The sequence below is a fragment of the Lonchura striata genome, chromosome 29 (assembly GCF_050655825.1).
Source record: "Lonchura striata isolate lonStrDom1 chromosome 29, ASM5065582v1, whole genome shotgun sequence".
Lineage (NCBI taxonomy): Eukaryota > Metazoa > Chordata > Aves > Passeriformes > Estrildidae > Lonchura > Lonchura striata.
The window spans coordinates 4840289-4864360 of NC_140731.1; the positions used below are offsets into that span (position 1 = coordinate 4840289).

Here is a 24072-nt window from a genome sequence, read left to right on the forward strand (position 1 = left end):
TGGCGGGGAGTCCTCCTACTCCACCAAGGTTTTAGATGTTACTGTGACCTAAATAGAACTGAGCTACAGTGAGGACCCTAAACAGCAAACCACGGGATGTCTTCCTAGGCACACCCATGAGGACGGCAGCCCCAGGTCTGCTGTGAAGCACAACTGTTCGCCTCCTCCTCTGCATCGCCAAATGGAGCAGTGCTGGTGTGCAGACCCCTCAGGCCCCCACCCAGAGCTGATGACATTAATAAAGGCATCCAAAAGGAGCTGGTCTCCTTGCCCATTTATTTCAAGACACACTGGTAAAGAACTGCCATTCCTATTCCTATATCTTTACCTGAAAGCCCTTTAATTTCAAAATTATAATTCTGAGGGAGGGGGGTCTACATTCTCCATTCCAAGGGAGACTTGCTGTCTGCCCTAGCAGACACCTGTCTTGTAAACCAAGACAGTTGGGATAGGAGGGACCTTAAAGCTCATCCTGTTCCACTCTCTGCCACGGGCAGAGACACCTTCCACTATCCCAGGCTGCTCCAAGCCCCATCCAGCCCGGCTCTGGACACTTCCAAGGATGGGGGATCTTTTGGGAAATCCATTCCAAGGCCTCACCACCCTCACAGGGAAGAACTTTTTCCCAATGTCCCGCTTAACCCTCCCCTCTTCTGTCCCCTAACCCACCCTTTGTCCCATCACTTCTTTCCAAATCCCTCTCCATAACTGTATCCTCCATAACCTCTCCAGCTCTCTTGGAGCCCTCAGTGAAGGAAAATAACCATTAAAGATCACTTCCTATCAAAATAACTCCGTAGCTCCATTGACATTCTGTGGTTGTCTTTGTGGGTTTACAGCCCTTCGCAAAAGGGTTTCCACAGTGGATTTCCCAGAAATCTGGGTCTCTTATCACCCTCCTGCCTCTCCCAGGACTCTTCCCAGTTGGAATTCCTTCCAAAAGAGAAGATCCTCCTTCCCTCAAGCTGGGGAAAGGACATTAAATATTCCAAATGGGATTGGGACACTCCAGATGTCTTAGTGGAGTGTTGCTAAACAGGAGTGACGTTATTAAACTGAGCTTATTGAACAAACTTTTGACATAAAATCAACTGCTTTGTGCTTTGTTAGAACTTTTTATTGGATTTTGAGGAGGTTCTGGGAGAAATTTAGGGAATATCTTGCTTCCTGTGATAAAAATCATCACTGAATAAGATCACAGAATCATGGAATATCCTGAGTTGGAAGTGACACACAACAATCATCAAGTCCAACTCAAACTCCAAGCAGGAAAAACCCCAAAATCAGATGTTGGCCAAGAAATTTTTCCTCAAGTACACCCTATCTCACCTTAACTTGGGACTGCAGGGGGAAAACTGAACCAAAAGTGAGATGAGACTTTGTTATTCCCAGACTTTCTGCTCCTTTCTTCATCTGCAGCTGCAGTGACAGAAAAAAAAAAGCTATACAGAGGATCTGACCCCAGGTTATTTAATGAGTGAGTCCTAGAGGGAATGATGGATCTGAGGTGTAGCCATGTGTCCTGGCTGACTGGTCAGACCAGACATACAGGACTTTGCCCTAAATCCCATTTTTACAGCAGATGATCTTCATTTGTCATTCTTTTCCAGCCACCGTCTACTTTATCCCTTTTTCCAGGAACTTTTTCCTGTGGTTGGATCAGATTTCCATGATTCATTTACATGGAAAGTTCTATCAAAGATCTCATCAGAGACATCAGAGTCCTGCCCTCCCCAGATCAAAACAAACACACCAGACAGGGTTTCAAGCTTTTAGTTGTCAAAGATAAAGGTTCCACACAGGCTGAGATTAAAAGCTCAGAGAAAGCCCAAGGAAGGGACACCATCACAATATCAGCATCCAGCAGAGGAGTGGGATGGAGACTCCAGGGATGGTTGTGCAGGGAGAGCACAGGATGATGCACAGCCCATCCAGACCAATGGTGACAGCAGGAAAATCCCATTGCCTCCGACAATGAGGGAATTGCTTCATTCTGTTCCACTGCTGAGATTTTGAATCCAAGTTTTACTTGTGGGCAGCATCTCCAGGGGAAACAGAGCCACTTCCATAGGCAGACCAGAAACCTGGGCTTGGAGAAGACCACGCTCCTCCTGACCTGCTTTCCTCAGTCACATCTCTGCAGCTGGCATCTACACAGGTCCCACCTTCGTAACAACTGTCCCGTCTAGAGCAATCCCAGCCTCCTTCCCCTCCACTGCCAGGCCTGCAGGCGCCAGCAGAGCTTGATCCCCAAACTCCAGAGATGGAGCTTCCACTTCCTCCAGAGATTGATCCTCTCCTGCCTGAGGTTCCCCCTCCATATCCTGAGCCTCCACCATATCCAGAGACTCCCCCATATGCGGACCCTCCTCCATACCCTGAGCCCCCCTCTCCTCCACCAATGCAGCCGCCACTGCCATAACTGGATCCACGACTGCCATAACTTCCTCCTCCTTCCCCACCTCCAGACATGGAGCCTCTCCTGCCAGAGACACCTCCATATCCTGAGCTCCCTCCAGACCCTGAACCTCCTTCTCCTCCACCAGTGCACCCACTGCTGCCATAACTGGATCCTCCATGACCTGAGCTTCCTCCTTCTCCAGACATGGAGCCTCTCCTGCCAGAGCCACTCCAGCTGCCAGAGCTCATCCCCCCACTATGGGGGCTGCAGCTGCCACTGCCAGAGCCTGATCCATATCCACCAGAAGTGCCAGCACCTCCAGACATGGAGCCTCTCCTGCCAGAACTGCTCCAGCCTCCAGAGCTCATCCCCCCACTGTGGGGGCTGCAACTGCCAGAGCCAGATCCATATCCACCTGAGCTGTGACCACCTCCAGACATGGATCCTCTCCTGTCCAAGCTTCCTGTTCCTCCGTACCCTGAGCCCCCCTCTCCTCCACCAATGCAGCCGCCACTGCCATAACTGGACCCACCACTGCCATAACTGGACCCACCACTGCCATAACTGGATCCTCCATGACCTGAGCTTCCTCCACCTCCAGACATGGAGCCTCTCCTACCAGAACTGCTCCAGCCTCCAGAGCTCATCCCTCCACTGTGGGGGCTGTAACTGCCAGAGCCTGATCCATATCCACCAGAGCTGGAACCACCTCCAGATATGGAGCCTCTCCTGCTTGAGCTTCCTCCATACCCTGAACTCCCTTCTCCTCCACCAATGCACCCACCAGAGCTTGATCCGCCACTGCCTGAGCTTCCTCCATACCCAGAACTGATTCCTCCTCCAGAACTGCTCCCACCACTGCCAGATCCCGATCCCAGCCCTCCAGAGCTGGGACCACCTCCAGACATGGAGCCTCTCCTGCCAGAACTGCTCCAGCCTCCAGAGCTCATCCCTCCACTATGCGGGCTGCAACTGCCAGAGCCAGATCCATATCCACCTGAGCTGTGACCACCTCCAGACATGGATCCTCTCCTGTCCAAGCTTCCTGTTCCTCCGTACCCTGAGCCCCCCTCTCCTCCACCAATGCAGCCGCCACTGCCATAACTGGATCCTCCTTCCCCACCACCAGAGATGGAGCCTCTCCTGCCGGAGCTTCCTCCTCCATACCCTGAGCTTCCTCCTTCTCCCCCACCAATGGACCCACCACTGCCATAACTGGATCCTCCATAACCTGAGCTTCCTCCACCTCCAGACATGGAGCCTCTTCTGCCAGAACTGCTCCAGCCTCCAGAGCTCATCCCTCCACTATGCGGGCTGCAACTGCCAGAGCCTGATCCATATCCACCAGGGCTGTGACCACCTCCAGACATGGAGCCTCTCCTGCCAGAGCCACTCCAGCTGCCAGAGCTCATCCCACCACTATGGGGGCTGCAGCTGCCACTGCCAGAGCCTGATCCATATCCACCAGAAGTGCCAGCACCTCCAGACATGGAGCCTCTCCTGCCAGAACTGCTCCAGCCTCCAGAGCTCATCCCCCCACTGTGGGGGCTGCAACTGCCAGAGCCAGATCCATATCCACCTGAGCTGTGACCACCTCCAGACATGGATCCTCTCCTGTCCAAGCTTCCTGTTCCTCCGTACCCTGAGCCCCCCTCTCCTCCACCAATGCAGCCACCACTGCCATAACTGGACCCGCCACTGCCATAACTGGACCCGCCACTGCCATAACTGGACCCACCACTGCCATAACTGGATCCTCCATGACCTGAGCTTCCTCCACCTCCAGACATGGAGCCTCTCCTGCCAGAACTGCTCCAGCCTCCAGAGCTCATCCCTCCACTGTGGGGGCTGCAACTGCCAGAGCCTGACCCATATCCTCCAGAGCTGGAACCACCTCCAGACATGGAACCTCTCCTGCTTGAGCTCCCCCCATACCCTGAACCCCCATCTGCACCACCAATACAGCCAGAGCTTGATCCTCCACTGCCTGAGCTTCCTCCATACCCAGAGCTTATTCCTCCTCCAGAACTGCTCCCACCACTTCCAGATCCCAATCCCAGGCCTCCAGAGCTGTGACCACCTCCAGACATGGAGCCCCTCCTGCCACAGCTGCTCCCACCTCCAGAGTTCATCCCCCCACTGTGGGGGCTGCAACTGCCAGAGCCAGATCCGTAACCACCAGAGCTCTGGCCACCTCCAGACATGGAACCTCCACTGCCAGAGCTTCCTTGTCCTCCACCTCCAGACATGGAGCCCCTCCTGCCACAGCTGCTCCCACCTCCAGAGCTCATCCCCCCACTGTGGGGGCTGCAACTGCCAGAGCCAGATCCATAACCACCAGAGCTCTGGCCACCTCCAGACATGGAACCTCCACTGCCAGAGCTTCCTTGTCCTCCACCTCCAGACATGGAGCCCCTCCTGCCACAGCTGCTCCCACCTCCAGAGCTCATCCCCCCACTGTGGGGGCTGCAACTGCCAGAGCCAGATCCGTAACCACCAGAGCTCTGGCCACCTCCAGACATGGAACCTCCAGTGCCAGAGCTTCCTTGTCCTCCACCTCCAGACATGGAGCCCCTCCTGCCACAGCTGCTCCCACCTCCAGAGCTCATCCCCCCACTGTGGGGGCTGCACCTCCCAGAGCCAGATCCGTAACCACCAGAGCTCTGGCCACCTCCAGACATGGAACCTCCAGTGCCAGAGCTTCCTTGTCCTCCACCTCCCGACATGGAGCCCCTCCTGCCACAGCTGCTCCCACCTCCAGAGTTCATCCCCCCACTGTGGGGGCTGCACCTCCCAGAGCCAGATCCGTAACCACCAGAGCTCTGGCCACCTCCAGACATGGAACCTCCACTGCCAGAGCTTCCTTGTCCTCCACCTCCAGACATGGAGCCCCTCCTGCCACAGCTGCTCCCACCTCCAGAGCTCATCCCCCCACTGTGGGGGCTGCACCTCCCAGAGCCAGATCCGTAACCACCGGAGCTCTGGCCACCTCCGGACATGGAACCTCCAGTGCCAGAGCTTCCTTGTCCTCCACCTCCAGACATGGAGCCCCTCCTGCCACAGCTGCTCCCACCTCCAGAGCTCATCCCCCCACTGTGGGGGCTGCACCTCCCAGAGCCAGATCCGTAACCACCGGAGCTCTGGCCACCTCCAGACATGGAACCTCCACTGCCAGAGCTTCCTTGTCCTCCACCTCCAGACATGGAGCCCCTCCTGCCACAGCTGCTCCCACCTCCAGAGCTCATCCCCCCACTGTGGGGGCTGCAACTGCCAGAGCCAGATCCGTAACCACCAGAGCTCTGGCCACCTCCAGACATGGAACCTCCACTGCCAGAGCTTCCTTGTCCTCCACCTCCAGACATGGAGCCCCTCCTGCCACAGCTGCTCCCACCTCCAGAGCTCATCCCTCCACTATGGGGGCTGCAACTGCCAGAGCCAGATCCATAACCACCAGAGTTCTGGCCACCTCCAGACATGGAACCTCCACTGCCAGAGCTTCCTTGTCCTCCACCTCCAGACATGGAGCCCCTCCTGCCACAGCTGCTCCCACCTCCAGAGCTCATCCCCCCACTGTGGGGGCTGCACCTCCCAGAGCCAGATCCGTAACCACCGGAGCTCTGGCCACCTCCAGACATGGAACCTCCACTGCCAGAGCTTCCTTGTCCTCCACCTCCAGACATGGAGCCCCTCCTGCCACAGCTGCTCCCACCTCCAGAGCTCATCCCCCCACTGTGGGGGCTGCACCTCCCAGAGCCAGATCCGTAACCACCAGAGCTCTGGCCACCTCCGGACATGGAACCTCCAGTGCCAGAGCTTCCTTGTCCTCCACCTCCCGACATGGAGCCCCTCCTGCCACAGCTGCTCCCACCTCCAGAGCTCATCCCCCCACTGTGGGGGCTGCACCTCCCAGAGCCAGATCCGTAACCACCAGAGCTCTGGCCACCTCCGGACATGGAACCTCCACTGCCAGAGCTTCCTTGTCCTCCACCTCCAGACATGGAGCCCCTCCTGCCACAGCTGCTCCCACCTCCAGAGCTCATCCCCCCACTGTGGGGGCTGCACCTCCCAGAGCCAGATCCGTAACCACCAGAGCTCTGGCCACCTCCAGACATGGAACCTCCACTGCCAGAGCTTCCTTGTCCTCCACCTCCAGACATGGAGCCCCTCCTGCCACAGCTGCTCCCACCTCCAGAGCTCATCCCCCCACTGTGGGGGCTGCACCTCCCAGAGCCAGATCCGTAACCACCGGAGCTCTGGCCACCTCCAGACATGGAACCTCCAGTGCCAGAGCTTCCTCCTCCTCCAGATCCTGAGCCTTTTCCACCTCCACAGCTGGATCCTCCACCTCCAGAGCTGCTGCCACCCTTGGATATGGAGCCTCCACTACCTGAACTCGATACACTCCCTCCTGATCCTGAACCTTTCCCTCCTCCAGAAATGGACCCACCACCACCAGAGCTGGACCCCCACCCTCCAGAGCTGCTGCCGCCCTTGGACATGGAGCCTCCACCTCCAGAGCTTCCTCCTCCTCCACAGATGGAGCCTCCACTGCCAGAGCTTCCTCCTCCATATCCTGAACCTTTTCCTCCCCCAGAAATGGAACCGCCACCACCAGAGCTGGACCCCCACCCTCCAGAGCTGCTGCCACCCTTGGACATGGAGCCTCCACCTCCAGAGCTTCCTCCTCCTCCACAGATGGAGCCTCCACTGCCAGAGCTTCCTCCTCCATATCCTGAACCTTTTCCTCCTCCAGAAATGGAACCAGCCCCACCCGAGCTGGACCCCCACCCTCCAGAGCTGCTGCCGCCTTTGGACATGGAGCCTCCACCTCCAGAGCTTCCTCCTCCTCCACAGATGGAGCCTCCACTGCCAGAGCTTCCTCCTCCATATCCTGAACCTTTTCCTCCCCCAGAAATGGAACCGCCACCACCAGAGCTGGACCCCCACCCTCCAGAGCTGCTGTCGCCCTTGGACATGGAGCCTCCACCTCCAGAGCTTCCTCCTCCTCCACAGATGGAGCCTCCACTGCCAGAGCTTCCTCCTCCATATCCTGAACCTTTTCCTCCCCCAGAAATGGAACCGCCACCACCAGAGCTGGACCCCCACCCTCCAGAGCTGCTGCCGCCCTTGGACATGGAGCCTCCACTGCCAGAGCTTCCTCCTCCTCCACAGATGGAGCCTCCACTGCCAGAGCTTCCTCCTCCATATCCTGAACCTTTTCCTCCTCCAGAAATGGAACCGCCACCACCAGAGCTGGACCCCCACCCTCCAGAGCTGCTGCCACCCTTGGACATGGAGCCTCCACTGCCAGAGCTTCCTCCTCCATATCCTGAACCTTTTCCTCCCCCAGAAATGGAACTGCCACCACCAGAGCTGGACCCCCACCCTCCAGAGCTGCTGCCGCCTTTGGACATGGAACCTCCACCTCCAGAGCTTCCTCCTCCTCCACAGATGGAGCCTCCACTGCCAGAGCTTCCTCCTCCATATCCTGAACCTTTTCCTCCTCCAGAAATGGACCCACCCCCACCCGAGCTGGACCCCCACCCTCCAGAGCTGCTGCCACCCTTGGACATGGAGCCTCCACTGCCAGAGCTTCCTCCTCCATATCCTGAACCTTTTCCTCCTCCAGAAATGGACCCACCCCCACCTGAGCTGGACCCCCACCCTCCAGAGCTGCTGCCACCCTTGGACACGGAGCCTCCACCACCTGAGCTTCTTCCTTCTCCATATCCTGAGCCTTTTACACCTCCCGAGATGGACCCACCTCCACCAGAGTGGGATCCACCCCCTCCACAGCTTCCACCTTTTCCCCCTCCAGAGACTGGCCCTTTCATTCTGCTCCCACTGGAACTCATTCTCCCCTGCACACTTTTTATGCCTCCAAAGACTCCAGAAGCTCTGGCATTGTAATCAATGACACCTGGAAGAAACAGAAATTACATTCAATTTACTCTTTTTACCCAAAAAATTTAGAGCAGTGCTGATTTAAGCATCATCCTTCCTACCCCAGTGGTCTTGGACTTATCTTTGAAGGGGCCAATAAGAATCTCCGTTAGTAGACAACAACCTATGGAATATTTTATCATTTTTCTGGGTTGGGTTTTTTTTGGGTTTTTTTACATAATTTATGTCTTATTTCACCCATGAACACCCAGTGCAGCCTATCCTTTACAAAGGCCAAGACTGTTTCTCTCTCCTTCAGCTTCCTCAACTTTTCCACAAATTTTAGGATTGTTTTTTATTTCCTTCCCTTCTGCCCTGCATCAAAGAGACCTGTGGGTTAAATGTGGTGTTTCCCATTTCCTCTAAATTTATTAGGAATTAGCCAATAATTCTAAAGCCAGTTGTTATATTAATGTGTGTTTACTAACCCCCCCTTTGCATCCTTTCCTGAATTAAGATGGGAACTGAGATAGTTTGTTCCAGTCGTGTCAAGACCACAAAGTAGGAGCAGTTTTCTTTAAAAAGCCCTGAGAAAATCCTTGTGATACTCACAGATCGTGGCTGGTGATCCTTCCTGGATCCTGTGGAGGGAAAGTAACATTGAAGTAAGGCAACCAATAAAATCAGAATTAAAATTCAGGTTAGGCTTTATCCATGATCTGCAGAAAGGTGACTCCTCCCAGGCCCAGTGCATCCCAGAGATCCCAGTGACAGTTCCATGGACATGCTGCGTTGTCTGGGTGTTTCACCCAAGATGGATTTTGCCCCCACCTGTTCTCCTCCTCTTCGAGGAGTGATCGATACATGGCTATCTCAATGTCCAGGCCCAGCTTCAGATTCAGGAGCTCCTGGTAATCATGCACAAGCTGAGAAAGGTCATCCTTGGCCTGTTGGAGGGCATTTTCAAGCTCCTCTAGCTTTTCCTGGCCATCCTTGACAGCTGAGCTCCCACGTTGCTCAGCATCTTTAATAGAGTCCTGAAGGCTGGAATTCTGCAGAGGGAACAAAGGGAATGTGACCATGTCCCATCTGTGGGGAGAATTTTATAATAGAATCACGGAATATCCATAGTCAGGAGGGAACCACAGGAATTATTGAGTCCAGCACCTATCCCAGCACAGGAAAACCCCCAAATCCCATAATTTTCACACCCTCCTGGCATTCCTTGGAAATCAAAAGGCTTTCCTCAGTGACAGAACAGCAAAAATACATTTGACTGGGTAAACTAACACAATTAACCCCAATATAGATCCCAAAAAATCGAAATCTGCTTCAATTGGAAGAGAAAACTCCATCCCTAAGTTTGCCTCCAAATGACTGGCTGCTACATACAGACTTGAGGTCTCATGGAAATGGGGCTTAATCCATTTAATTCTGCTGGAAAGTATCAGCTTTACCCTTTTCCTTGTGATTTCAATTTCTGGTTGGAGTCTTTGGATCTGCCTGGCAAGTTCCTGGATTTCCTGGTGACTGTTCCTCAGCTGCTCTCGTTGACTCACCCACATGTTCTGCAGGTCTTGGTACTGATGGGAAGAGGACACAACAAATAAAAGTTTTTGGTTTCTTTTCCAATGAGGAGATTTGTGTTCCTGTTTCCCTGGTGTCCACTCACCCTGCCCCGGTACATGGCATCCACTTCAGCTGTGCTCCTGTTGGCCATCCCCTCGTATTCCCGCCTGACCTCCTCGATGATTCCATCCATGTTCAGGTCCCTTTGGTTGTCCATGGACAGAATAACATCAACGCTCCCAACAACTGTTTGCAGCTGGGACAGCTCCTGCAGGGAAAATCAGATTAAGGATTTTAACAGTCCTTGTGGTCACTCCAGGTCTTTATAAGGAAAAACTGGGACATTGTGGCCAATTTCCCACTGGAATTTCTTCAACTGCAGCCCCCAGGTACCACTTGTAATTTACAAGGTCTTCTAGCCTTCGTGACACAAGTTAGACCAGACTCCTTTTCAATCACAAGAGGCCAAGGATAATTCATTCTTCAAGCCAAAAAATCCCACCCAAGCAAAATTTCTGGGAATCTCCAGAAGGCATGTCCTTCAAGACCTGAGGGTAAGATTTGAATCACTCACAGCTTCATATAAACACCGAAGGAACTCCAACTCCTGCCTCAGGATATCCACTCGGACCTCAAACTCCATTTTTCCCATGTAGGCACTATCCAGTTCCTGTTAAAAAAAACCCCAAAATATTGTAATAATTGCGTTTTGTTGACCCAAATGCTCTACTGAAATGCAATTCTTGGGATATTTCCATAAAGCCTGCATTTCTGGGATCAAATAATGGCCTAGAGAGCTCAGATTTCATTTGAAAAGCAAGAGGAACAAAGGGAAAGCATTTAAGATTGAAAAATTAGCTGGAAAGTGAGTACCATGGCTGCAGCAGTAAATCTGTTCCTGGGGAATATGAGAAATGGGAAAACACAATTTTTATTCATACTTCTAGTAAAAAGTTGCCCAAATTTTCTCTTCACAGATAGCTTTATTTTTCCAAGCCATCTACAGACATTATTTAACTTAATAACAATATTACACCAGGATTGGGATTGAGAGAATAGGGAAAACCCAGCACTTTTTAGATATTTGTCCTACAAAGGACCAATTCATTCTCTAGATTAAATACTCACTCCTCAGTCTTGTTCTGGTTTTCAGTTACTTTGGTTAAAATTAAAAAAAGCTCAGGAAAAACTTCAGCTTTTAAGAACCTTGGCAACCACCCAGGTATTGTTTTATTTCCAAGGCTTTGCTTTGCTCAGGATCTCAGGTTAATTCACCTTTTTAAGCTCCACAAATTCCTCCTCCTTGGATGTGCGTTTGTTGATCTCGTCCTCGAATCTGGGGGACAGAAGGAGGTAGATTATTATCTATTATCTATTATCTATTATCTATTATCTATTATTAATTAATCTATTTAATTTATCTATCCATTACCTTTAATTATTGATCTTAATTGTTAAGTCAGGTGGACCAGTAAACAACAGAATCCTCATTTTACCTTAATTGCTATTTCTGGCAAGTGCAAACCCTTTACAAAAAGAGGCACTAAAACAGCCCAAAAAATGGGGTCAATACAGATAAATTCTACATTTAGTAATTCTGAACTAAACTTTCCATTTTTCACAGCTGTGGGTGGACATAAATTATCTGAGCCAGAACAGGTAACAACTCTTCCCAACTTCACCCCAAGCTCAGCTCTGTCCCTTCCCACCAGGGCCCCGCAAGTGGAATCTTGGGTCACTCACTGCTAGAGGGGAGAAACAAAAGGAGGAGTCCGGCAAGGAAAGAAGATGGGAGAGATAATCTCAAACTTTGATTTTGCTCTAATTTTTGGGAGTTCAACCCTTACCAAACTCTTCCAGCATCAAAGTCAAGCCCCATAATGCACCTGCAGCAGAGCAGGGCTAAGAAACTCCAAACTCCTGCAGATGCAAAGCTGAGATTTGCCATCCAAGGGCACAATGCGCATCACCTAGGAAAATCCCAGCACCTGTCTTCCCAGATTTGTGTCTATTCACCTGTTTTTATAATCCTCAACAAGCTGGAGCATGTTGTAGGCTTCGGGATCCAGCTGCTCCTTCTGGCTCTGGAGGGTCTCAAGCTGCCGCTGCAGGTTGGTGATGTAGGACTGGAAGAAGCTGTTGATGTTCCTGCTCTCCTCAGGGCCAGAGCTTTGCTGCTGCAGAAGTTCCCACTTGGCCAAGAGTGCCTGATTCTGCCGTTCCAGACATTGAACCTGGAAGGTGAAGCAGATGCAGAGGGATTGAAGGTATCCAGTTGGCCTCTCTGCCACAGAGACAGGCTGAGAGAGCTGGGGGTTCTCACCTGGAGAGGAGAAGGGAAAGGAGACCCTGGAGTCCCTTATGGTGCCTAAAGGGGCACCAGGAGAGCTGGAGAGGGGCAGGGGCAAGAGTCTGGAGAGAAAAGACAAGAGGGAATGGCTTCCCACTTCCAGAGGTCAGGGATAGATGCAATATTAGGTAGAAATTCCTCTTAGAGAGGGTGGTAAGGCCCTGGAATTGATTTCCCACGGGATGCTGAGTTCCTGGAAGTGTCCAAGGCCAGGTGGGACAGGGCTTGGAGCAGACTGGGATAGTGGAAGGTGTTCCTGCCCATGACAGGAACTGGATGAGCTTTAAGGTCCCTCCCAATCCAAATCACTCCACAATTTCTGTAATATTAACCAGGTGATAACCTGGACACCCAAAAGTTTAGGAAGGAAAGAAGAGTCACAGACATGCTAATTTTTCAGGACTATGGAATCTTAAACCTCCTCAGTGTAACCAACACCCCCTGCCCAGTGAAATATGAAATGCTGAAGTCCCCACATGTAAAAGAGAGAAGCAGAGACAGACACCCCCCAGATACTCCAGATACCACCGGGGTGGAAGAGCCTTTGAGGCTGGTTTGAGTAGATGCAGAAGAGAAGACAAAACTGGAGAGATGGAAAGTAATGAAAAAGTTGAAGATGGACAATATAGTAGAGGGCAGGGTTTCCAAACCAAGAAGTGATTTGTTTAATAATTCAGAGAAATTGAATTCACTTGCAATTTCAGCTAAGTACAAACCCCTGCAAGAAGAGGCATTAAAACAGCCTGTTCCTGCAAGGTTTGGCTTTGCTTGAGAAAAAAATACTAACTCATCAAGATGTCCAAGTCCCTCATCCATTTTTACTGCTGGCATCAACAACCTCCAGGCACTGGAATATAGGAATATATATTCCCAGAAACCCCTTTCCTCAAAAGAGAAGTGATTCTATGTGCCAGTGACATCTCAGCAGTTTACTGTCCTGCCACAAAAGGCAACTCTGAGATCTTTATCGCAAGGCAAAAACTGATTTACCCAGCAGTGTTTACAGGGATCCATTGTGAGCTTCACAGCAGCCTGTGGGAATTCAGCCAATGCTGTGATTTTGACATGAAGTTGTCCCCATGACTAACACCTACCTTATACCTCCCCCTTCCAGCACAGAGAAAACAGCACAGAGACCAGGACTCACCTTCTCAATGAATGATGCAAATTTGTTGTTGAGAGCTTTGATCTGCTCCTTCTCATCTGAGCGCGCTCGCTGGAACTCAGGGTCCACTTGGAGCTGTATTGGCCTCAGCAGGTTGGTGTTGACATGGACCTCCTCAATGCCTCGGAGAACTCCAGCCTGTCCCAGTCCCAGTCCCTGTCCAGCCCCTTGTTCCCCTGTGCCAAGGCCTCCTCTGAGTATCTCCCTGCCTGAACTTTCTCTGTAGGTGCTACCAAGCCCTGTTTTACCACTCTGAAAACCTCCCACGAAATATCCTCTTCCACCAAAGCCTCTCTCAGGTTGTCTCCAGCCACCAAAGCCAAGGCCTCTCCCATATCTTACTCCTTCTCCTCTGTAGCCTCCACCAGTATAGACATTCCTGAACCCTCCAAGGTTGTGGAGGCTCCTGCTACCATACCCATGACCAAACCCTCCAAATCTCCCGTCTCCACCACCCAAGGTCCCACAGTGAGCAGAAGAAGAACTGAAACTCCCATCCCCATATCCGGAGAAATATCGTCTCATGGCAGCACTTCCAGGTGGGAGAGCCCGTGGAGGAGGTGATGAAACAGGAGGAGAAATGAGAATGAAGGATCCTCAGCTACTCCAGAGGAGTATGGAAGTTCTCCTTTATACATTCTGGAGGAGCTCATCTCCATTCCGTAGTAATTAGCAGGTTTCTAATGTTGTTATTGGGTTTGGTTCATCAGGCAGCAATTAATGGCTGCCCAGAGAGGTCAGATAAACACCAACACCGGTGGGGCAGTTGTGAAATTCCCCAAATCCTGCCTGACTCATGAGCTTTGCTGACGGATCTCCTTATCTCATTAACCTCCATCCATAATTACAGTTACCCCTGCTCATCCCCACAGCTCATTCTCCCCCATATTTCCCCACTTCTTTTGGTATTTAAAGGGGCACAGGACCTTGATGGTCCTTGGGAGGTCTGACCTCCCTTCACTGCATCACCAGGAGCACCTGCTGCACCCTTTGTTTCCCATTCCTGTTCTTCTCTCATTCCCAGAATATCCCAGGAGCAACTTTTGCTTCTCACAGGGAGGATCTATCCCTCTCCCCATCTCTGTGCCAGACTCCACCTTTCCAGCATTCAGTGGCTATGGACATATGGAAAAGCATTTGGGAGCCAAGTCCCGCTGCTGGCAGTACCACTTGGAGGCTCCAGCCTGGATCAATTTCTTGAAAAGTCATTGAGATGTGGTTCCTCCAAAACCACCTCTGGAACCACATCCCCATGGAAATAACCTCCTCTTTGACCCTTACATGACTTTAGGAGGAGCTGGACTTCACCTGGCAGGATTCTTTTCCTCCCAAAGGAGCTGGATGAAGCCAAGCTGAGAACCATCACATAGAGGTTCTGTGGTCATCGCCGTGCAATCCTGGCTCCATTTGGAAAGTGCCTCATAAATTCCCTAAATTAGGGGTTTGTAGCTGGAGGTTATTAAAGCAGCTGGAATATCTCAAGGTGGACAAGACTTTGGATGCTCAATGAGACCTTTCTCACCTGGAAACAGTGTTTTCCAGGAAAACAGCTGAGAAATCCACTTTTCCCTACTAAACTCCCCTACCTCACCTTGCACCAGGAAAAGCCAAACTGGTATCTCAGATCTTCCTTCTGTGCTAATTTTGTAATTAAATTATCTACGTTTCCTGAGAAATTCAACCAGATTTCCATCTGATTTCCCCCTTTTTATAAACCTGTATGAAAATCTGACTTGGACTGATAATTCTGTCTCTGCAGGAATTAATTACAGTGAACATCAAAAAAATTGTGCAATTACCAGTATTTTAAAAGCGGGGGAGAGGGGAGGGAATTCCTGAAGGAGACTGGAAAGGTTGGAGACAGGTGGGGTCTGACTCTTCTCCTGGGTTATGAGTGACAGAATAAGAGAAAATGGCCTCAAATTGTGCCAGTTTTAGGTTGGAAACTGGGGGAAATTCCTTCCTGGAAAGGGTTGTCCAGCCCTGGCACAGCTGCCCAGGGCAGGGATGGAGTCTTCATCCTTGGAAGTGTCCAAGAAATGTGTGGATGTGGCACTTGGGGTCATGGTCCATGGTGGTCTTGGCAGTGCCAAGGAAATCATTGGACTTGATGATTCCAACCTGAATGCTTCTGTGATTCAGAAGGGCTGGGGCTGGTTCCAGTGTGATTCCCCTCTCCACCCCTCCTCTTCCTACTTTGCAAGTGCCTTATTCCGGAGCTGCACTGGGCAACACTCCAGGTAATCCCCATGGATCATGGAAGGAAGTGTTGTGACCCCAGAGAGTGAGCAGCCACAGCTCCCTGTGGTCAGTGTCCATCCCAAAATCCTGCCCTGTGCAGGAGCTGAAGTGAACCAGGCATGAATTCTGAGCTTTTTGTAGCAGCTGGAGCCCAGAGCTCAAGCAAGGAGAGCAGCCATCCCGCCCCACGTGCAGTAATCCAGAGTGTAGGCAGCTGTTGTGATCAGAGCTGACACCGGATCAGCCTTGGCAGCACATCCCAACCACACCTGGACCTGTCAAGCTGGCTCCAGAAACAGGGATGCATCCCAAGAGATGTCCATGCATCCTGTGGACAAAGGGGGAGCTTCCTGTCATTCCTTCTTCTTTCTGACATAGCTGGGACAAAGGGATCACAGGTTCATCCATCATCCTTCCCAGGGAGATGGATTTTCACGGGATCAGGGTGTTACAACCACAGGGTCAACCTGGCTCTTTGTCTTGGGATTTTAAGGATAAGTTTAAATTGCCCTCCAAAACTTGATCCATCCTGGGCCACGTGTGCAGCTGTAGGAGCAGGGACTGAGGGACCCTGTGTTGTCCTGCCCATCCAAAGCAGGTGGAAAAGGTGGGGAGGTTCCTCCCATTGGGAAAAGCCTCTGAGACATGACATGAGTGTGACTTTTTGTGGACCATGAGGGAACCAGAAGAGCACCAGGATGGACATTGTTGGAAACATCCAGAAATTTAGAGACAGACCCAAACTGGAGCTTTTTGAGCATAACTGGGGCAGGAACCTGCCAAACTCCATCATCCTCATCCACCTCTGTCTACCTTCAACTCAAACCCTAAATGGGACTAACAAATCCCAGTTCTCAGGCTGATGCTCAAGGAAATGCCTCAACATTCCCACAGGATCATCTAAATCAGCTCAAAATAAGGTCATTGAATGGTCTAGGTTGGGAGGGACCTTAAAGCTCATCCAGTTCCTGTCATGGGCAGGAACACCTTCCACTATCCCAGTCTGCTCCAAGCCCTGTCCCGCCTGGCCTTGGACACTTCCAGGAACTCAGCATCCCGTGGGAAATCAATTCCAGGGCCTTACCATCCTCTCTAAGAGGAATTTCTACCCAATATTGCATCTATCCCTGACCTCTGGAAGTGGGAAGCCATTCCCTCTTGTCTTTTCTCTCCAGACTCTTGCCCCAGTCCCTCTCCAGCCCTCCGGGAGCCCTTTAGGCACTGGAAGAGACTCCAGGGTCTCCTTCCCACCAGACCAGGTCACTCCAAGCCCCATCCAAAGTGTTCTTGAGCACCTCCAGAGATGAGGCAGCCATAAACTCTTTAGAAAATAGAAATAAAAAGAACTAAAATAAAAGTGGAGAAAAAAAGAACTACAGAAAACACAAAACCTAAAATTATTAAAATCATGAGGGTGTCTCAGAAAACCAGATCCTAAATATAAATTAAGGATCTTTGCAAGCTCCACTGGCAGAACAGAGTGAATAAACAAGGTTATCCATGCATTTCTGATGATTTAAGAAATACTGCCAGAGCTGTACAGTAGCACATGAAGAAATACAGTATTTAAATTTAATAACTTCCCCAGTGAAGGAGATAAATGAGCACAAGAGAGATCTAGATCTCCAGCTGCTGAAGTTCTTGCATAATTAGGGCCCTCAGTCACTTGGAACTGGGATGACACAGACACACTTATAAAAATGCCTGTAGCCCGCAGACTTTCCTTTTCTCCCCCTCTCCTTCCCTGGAATAACCACAACCTCTGCCTGTGGTCAGTGAAGGCAGCAAGGACTTGGAGAAGAAAAAGGAAAGGAGAGAAATGTCAAAAACCTTTTGCTTTTTGCAGAAAAGAGGTGAAACTTTGGTACTCTTCCAAAGTTTATCTTATTTTAAGCCTGAGGTTTCCCAGTGCAAGAATATATATATTATCCTAATGATACAGATAGTCCAAAGTGGATCTCACCTTCATCATTTGGGGAACAGGGAGACCAGATGGAGTTTCCCTCACACAGACCTAGGGCTGGATGAGACTGGAAGTTGCTATTAAACCACAGGAAAAAATCCCTCTATCAGGAGCTTTTTAGAATTCCATGAATTCTCAACACTTTGTGTTAAATAGTGAAGTTTTGTGGTGAGAAAACTGTAACTGGAGGGTGTCTGGGAATGCTCTAAATGGGAGGGATTTGTCCTATGCAGACAGGCAGAGCTCAGGTGGTTAGGAATTATTTTGGTGGGGGATATCTTCTTTTGCCGTTGTTGAACAGCAGTGTTTTATGGAAGCACTCAGTTGGAATTGGCAGGATCCCGGGAAGGGAGGGAAGGGAAGAAGCAGTGCTGGATGCTCCAGACAGGGCAGGTAAGGAGGAACAGGTCCCATCACTGGGCTACTCCATCAGGAGCTGCTCCAAAACACGAATGGAAGGAAGCGGGGGATCACGGAATTCCAGAGCAGGAGGAATGACTCTGCTACCACAAAGGAATTTTATTTGGAGGCAAAGGAGGACACAAGTAGATGAAGTGGAGACTGGGATCTCTGGGGCAGCACGGAATAACCTGGTAGAGGTTGGAATCAAGTCCAAGATCCAATGAGAGCGAGGGAAGCAAAGGAGATCAGTGTGGGAAGGGCTGAAAAGCCCTCAAAGAGCAGGAAGAGCTTCCCCAGAGCCAGAAACATCCGTGCAGGGAATGGCCAAAATCTTTCCCTGTGCTCCACAAAGGCAGGAAAGGAAATGTCAAACACATGGTAATTTTTGCAGAAAAAAAAGATGAAATGCCCTTGTGATAATTTCAGACTGGAATTTTGACTTTGAGAAGGCTAGAGGGAAATTCCAGGGTGGATTCCACACAGAGTGGGGAGGGAGGTCACCAGCTCCAGGGTCAGACAGTTCCGGTGTCGTGTCCCTTAGGGAGGGGATCTCTGGTGAGGCTCATTTAGGGAACCAACCCAAAATCTGACTAATTTGTGAACCCGTTAACAAGGAACTGATGGCTCTTTTAATCTCTTTTAATAAATGGTTTGTGATTTGGGGTTGACAGGAAGGTAAACAAGACAATAAAGTCCTCAGTAACACCCTTGATATTAAATCATCCATTCAGAAAAATAACAACATAATTATGACATCAGTTAATCTCCTCTTACCCTGACAATAATGTGAAAGTTTATTAATTAAATTGAATAGGATTTGTGGATACACTGAAGTAATTTTTTCTATTGCTGTTATTATTAACAATGGTGGTGAATGGATGAAGGACAAGCTCATTAAATTTTTTGCTTAATTGGCTAATGCCAAATATCAACCTCTGATCCCTGAGATCTCCAACAGGCTGAGCATGTCCTGGTGCCTCCACAGGCAGCTGATGCCCTCGGGCTGGGGTGGGAGGTGCTGGAACAAGGCAGAGATAAAATCTCCAAAGAGTTTCAGAAGGAGGAGGTGGAGGAGAAAAGTACTACCTGCATAGAAAAAAAATAAATAAATAAAATAAGGAAAAAAGAAAAAGAGGAGGAGGAAGAAATTGGGTTGAACTCCAGGTTAAAAACATGGGGAGACATGAGATTTCTTTTTCAATATGCACATGTTTCTCAGCAGAAAAATGGTCAATGGACATGGCAGTCATGATATAAATTTATTTTAATTTCTGTTAGGGAAGGATTTTGATGAGGATCTCCAGGTGACCCAACATTCAGAGGTCTCAGGATTGGCCTCTCCAGGCATTTGAAACCTCAGGAACCTCTTCACTTGGTCCCCAAGGTAAAGAAGAGTCTGAGAGTGTTCGGCAGCTTCAAAAGGTGCTGTGTGAGTTGAGGATGATTTTAATCACATCCGTTCCCACCGGAAGTTGAAGCAGCTGGAGTTAATTCTGGCACATGTTCCAAATCCGGTAAACAAGGTGATTACCAACGTCCCAGCAAAGTGGCTCCAGTGCTGCCAGGTGTTCCCAGGGTAACATCAGCAGCAGGAGGGTGACTACACCCAGCTCCACCTGGGCTGGACTCCAAGCTCATAATTAGCCCAATCAATTGCGATTGATTGAGTAAATCCCTCTATTGATGGATCCGAATGGCTGCGGTTGCCTCTGCAGCAGCAGAAGGAGCAGCCACAGGACAACGAGGCAGGTGCAGAAAAGGTAAAGCTGCACAAAAAGCATCAAAACCATCATAGTTCCAGAGGAAATCTCCTGCCTGGGGAGGGAAAGACCTGAGAGTGGGGTGAGGAAAGCCAGTTTAAGAGCTTCAACAGGTTCAGAATCCTGGAATATCTAGAGTTCTGGAAGGGACAGACAGGGATCATCAAGTCCAAATCCTGGCCTTGATCAGGAGAATCCCAACAATTCCACCATGGGCTTGAGAGTGTTGCTCAACACTGGAAGGATGTGGAGCTGCTGGAGTAAGTCCAGAAGATGCCATGGAGATGCTCCAAAGGCTGGAGCCCCTCTGGAGCCAGAGGGAGAGCTGAGGGTGTTTACTTGGAGAGAAGAAGGGAAAGGAGACCTTGGAGCCCCTTCCAGGGCCTCAAGGGGCTCCAGGAGACCTGTAGAGAGACTGGGGACAAGGCCTGGAGTGCCAGGACAAGGGGGAATGCTTCCCACACATCCAGAGGGCTGCGATAGATGGGATATTGGGAAGAAGTTCCTCCCTGTGAGGGGAGTGAGGTCCTGGAAGGGATTTCCCAGAGGATGCCCCATGGACAGCAATCCAGGTGAAGGGCTTGACTCCTTGTCTGCCAGCCCAGCCTTTACTCCAAGGGGTCACAAACACCTGCAGAGCTCCTCTAAAACTGGGAGAACTCATTCAACAAGAAGTTTTGTGGAGGAGGAGGGAGGGAGGCAGCTCCAAGGCTCCCCAGGGCCAGCAGGAGTTCCTTGTCCAAGGCTGACACACAGAGCAGTTCCCACTTCAGCTGATTCTGGCCCCAAATCAAATCCTGAATAGATCAGACTCAGCAGAGAGCCCCCAGCCCAGAGAGACCCACCACAAACATGGGCACGACCCACCACAAACATGGGCACAACCCACCTCTTCTCCTGTCACCTTCTGCCTGATTGTCAGTCTGGAAAGGTGGTGGGTTTGTACCCAACCTGAAATTCCTGTCTCAGCCTGACCCATAACTTATGGGAAAGTCAATTTGTCATTGTCATAGAGGACAGGGACAGGCAGGTTCTGGTGTCAGACCAGCACCTGGAGGTCACTGGCAAGTTCCATTGTCAGAGCAGGATGTGGAGGACAGGAACAGATTCAGGTATGTCAGAAGGTCTGAAGAAAAATGAGAGCCTCAAATGTTTCACAGCAGGACCTGGAGGACAGTGGCAGGTTCAGATGTGTGAGAGGGGGCTGGAGGTCACTGACAGGTTCAGGTGTGTCACAGCAGCACCTGGAGGACAGTGGCAGGTTCAGGTGTCACAGCAGCACCTGGAGGTCACCAGCAGATTCACCTGTGTCAGAAAACTTTGCCTTGCACAGGCTCCAAACCTTCCAGTGACATTTTGTGACATTTTGTGGCTTTGTCTGTCCCCCCAGACCAGCTGAGTCCCCAGGCCATGGGAGAGGTAGAATTGACTCCACCCATGCTACAACAGAATTGCTCAGATAATACGGATTTTGGGGTCCCACCTGTAAACCCTATGGAATATCATTCCACTTCAAGGACAGAACTAGGGAGTGTGGAAGAAGGACGAAGCTCAGGAAGCACCACCATCGCAATTGAAATGGGCGGGAGGAGGAAGAGGAGGAATGGTCTCTGTCAGCAGCAGGTGCGGATGATGCAGTTGCTGTAAGTTGTGCAAGTCTGGCTCTTCCTGTTCCAGCTGGAGCTGAAGCTGCCCTGGATGGAACAGGGCCGGGAGGGAGCAGGAGGCACCACATTTCCAGGCAGCTCATCCAGGTCATGGGGCTGGCTGGCAGCAGCTGTTTTGTTCAGAGGAGCAGGGTCAGCATCCAACAGGGGCCAAGTCCATCAGGAAAAGTGCTCAGATGTCAGCTCAACCTGTCCAAGCAAAGCTGGGGTGAATATTAAATAGATTAAAGGCCAAAATTTTTCTGCACAACTGCAGATGATGCTCTGGGACACAGATTCCTCTGGATCCCCGCACAAGTCACCCCTGGAGCCTGGCAGTGGATTCACTCACAAGGAACTCAAGGCAGGGTCCAAAGAGCAGGAAAGGAGGTGATGGAGTATTCAGGATTAAACATCAGGAGCCTAGTGTGGAAAGGAAAGGGAAGAGCTTCCCTTAGGTAAATTTCTTTAGAAGTTGCACAGCTCTAGGTACGTTTGTCAATGTATTTGCCCACAGGAGTTTTAAACCTCCTCCCAAGCCCAGATACTTCGTAGGCGTCACTGCTTCCATGAGCTGCTGATTTTGGTCTCTCTTGAGGAGGTCAGAGGGTTTTCTAGTGTGCATTTGAGCTGGTTTTTTAGACCAGTCAAGTTGGAGGTGACAGAACCGAGCTTGAAGTGCAGAGAGGAGACCAAAGGAGGCTGATCCCCAATTTTAACCTCCTATCACAGAATAATGAGGTTGGAAGAGACCTCTAAGATCATAAGTCCAACCTATGCCCTGACACCTCAACTAGACGATAGCACTGAGTGCCATGTCCAGTCTTTTTTTAAACACATCCAGAGATGGTGATTCCACCACCTCCCTGGGAAGAGAGTTCCAGTACTTTATTATTCTTTTGGTGAAATTTTTTTCCTAATGAGCAACCTGTACCTTGCCTGATGTAGCTTGAGACTGTGTCCTCTTGTTCTGCTAGTGCTGCTTGGTGAAAGAGACCAACCCCCACCTGTCTACAACCTCCCTTCAGGAAATTGTAGAGAGCGATAAGGTCACCCCTGAGCCTCCTCTTCTCCAGGCTGAACAACCCCAGTTCCTTCAAACATTCCTCACAGGACTTGTGTTCCAAGCCCCTCAGCAGCCTCGTCGCCTCCTCTGGACGTGCTCAAGCATCTCAACGTCCTTCCCAAACTGAGGGCCCAGAGCTGGACACGGCACTCGAGGTGTGCCCTCACCAGCACCGAGTACAGGGGAAGAATGACCTCCCTGCTCCTGCTGGCCACGCCATTCCTGATCCAGGCCAGGAGCCATTGGCCTTCCTGGCCACCAAGGCACACGGCTGGCTCATGTTCAACCAGCTGTCCACCAGCACCCCCAGGTCCCTTTCTACCTGAACACTGGCCAGCCACACTGTCCCCAGCTTGTAACATTGTAGGGGATTTTTGTGGCCAAAATGTAGAACTCGGCACTTAGACTTATTAAACTTCATGCTGGACTCTGCCCATCCATCCAACCGATCTAAGTCTCCCTGCAGAGCCCTCCTTCCATCCAATAGATCAACACACGCTCCCAGCTTAGTGTTTTCTGCAGATTTACTAATGAAGGACTCAATGCCCTCCTCTCTGCTCCCTAAATCCTTCCCCTGAGCATCCCATCCTCAAGATCCCAAAGGACTCCAGCTGCTCAGGAGAAGTGTTCCAGGTAAACCCCACTCTGGAGGATGCAGAGGGTGGTTTCCTCCCAGGTGACAAACCAGTGCTTTTCACAAAAGCAAATATTTCCTGCTCCCCAGCAATCCTAAACTGGGGGAGTCTTCTCCATGTTTGCAAAATGACCCACCCAGTGGAAAAAAACATGGTGGCTCCCAAGGGCCTCCCATCATAAACATGACTAGTGACAATTAAAAATTCATTACAGCTCTAATTACAGCAAATAAAATCCCACTTGGGTTAACTTCCCAAGGAGCTCATAAAACCGATTCAGTTTCTTCCCATGTTCTAATGCAAAAGATCCTGCACAGCCCATGCCCTGACCCCAGTGGAGCAATGACTTTTCCCTGCCCTCCAACCCCAACCTGGCTGCACCCTCCTTTCAGGGAGTTCTGGAGAGTGAGAAGGTCCTCCCCTCATTTTCTCCAGGCTGAGCCTCCTCAGCTCCCTCAGCTGCTCCTCAGGAGTTCTCCAGACCCTTTTCCTTGTGCTCCAGCCCTTCCCCAGCTCTGTTCCTGTCTCTGGACATGCTCCGGCCCCTCAGTGTCTTTTGTGGCATTCCTGGATGGAATCCATCAGCTCTCACAGTGCCCCACAGAGCAGGTAAAGGGGATCCCAACCCTTTCATCCCAGCACGATGCACTATAGCAATTTCCTTCAACTCCCCTTTTCATGAGTGCAGCAGATGGGAATGATAAACGCCAGCACCTCTTGGCTCCTCTCCGGGAAAAACTCAGGGAACTCAGAAAAATCCTGTGGTTTTTGGAAGGATGACGTCAACACCTTTGACTTCCTGCACTTCAAGAGGCTGGAGATCTGTGTCCTCTCTGCCATCTTCCCAAGGGTGTCCCCAGGACATTCCTGGGCTTTGAACCACCTGGGTCCATAACTGTCCCCTGGACTCTTCCCTGGGATGAGGAAGAATGAGATTATTTCAGACTCTTCCCTGGGATAAGAAACAGAGCCATGACTTTTTGGTCATGGT

The 24072-nt window shown here is 50.7% G+C and overlaps 1 protein-coding gene across 1 annotated transcript; it reads right to left on the reverse strand.

Moving 5' to 3' along the window:
• Window positions 1-403: 403 nt before the first annotated feature.
• Window positions 404-24053, reverse strand: LOC110477813 (uncharacterized). The gene is made up of 9 exons (XM_085563013.1): window positions 13351-24053; window positions 11870-12087; window positions 11129-11189; window positions 10428-10523; window positions 9957-10121; window positions 9742-9867; window positions 9116-9336; window positions 8897-8925; window positions 404-8321 (listed from the first exon to the last, which is right to left on the reverse strand). The coding sequence occupies exons 1-9, from the start codon at window positions 13891-13893 to the stop codon at window positions 2026-2028; spliced, it is 7755 nt and encodes a 2584-aa protein (XP_085419139.1). The 5' UTR covers window positions 13894-24053; the 3' UTR covers window positions 404-2025.
• Between the last annotated feature and the right edge of the window lie 19 nt (window positions 24054-24072).

What these genes read in the sequence shown, in the direction of transcription:
- LOC110477813 (XM_085563013.1), bottom strand. Translation starts at nt 13,893, where the DNA reads ATGAGACGATATTTCTCCGGATATGGGGATGGGAGTTTCAGTTCTTCT. An exon ending in AATTTGTGGAGCTTAAAAAG is followed by an intron (nt 10,524 to 11,128) that starts GTGAATTAACCT and finishes TTTTTTTAACAG; the next exon opens with GAACTGGATAGTGCCTACAT. An exon ending in CTCGAAGAGGAGGAGAACAG is followed by an intron (nt 8,926 to 9,115) that starts GTGGGGGCAAAA and finishes TTCCCTCCACAG; the next exon opens with GATCCAGGAAGGATCACCAG.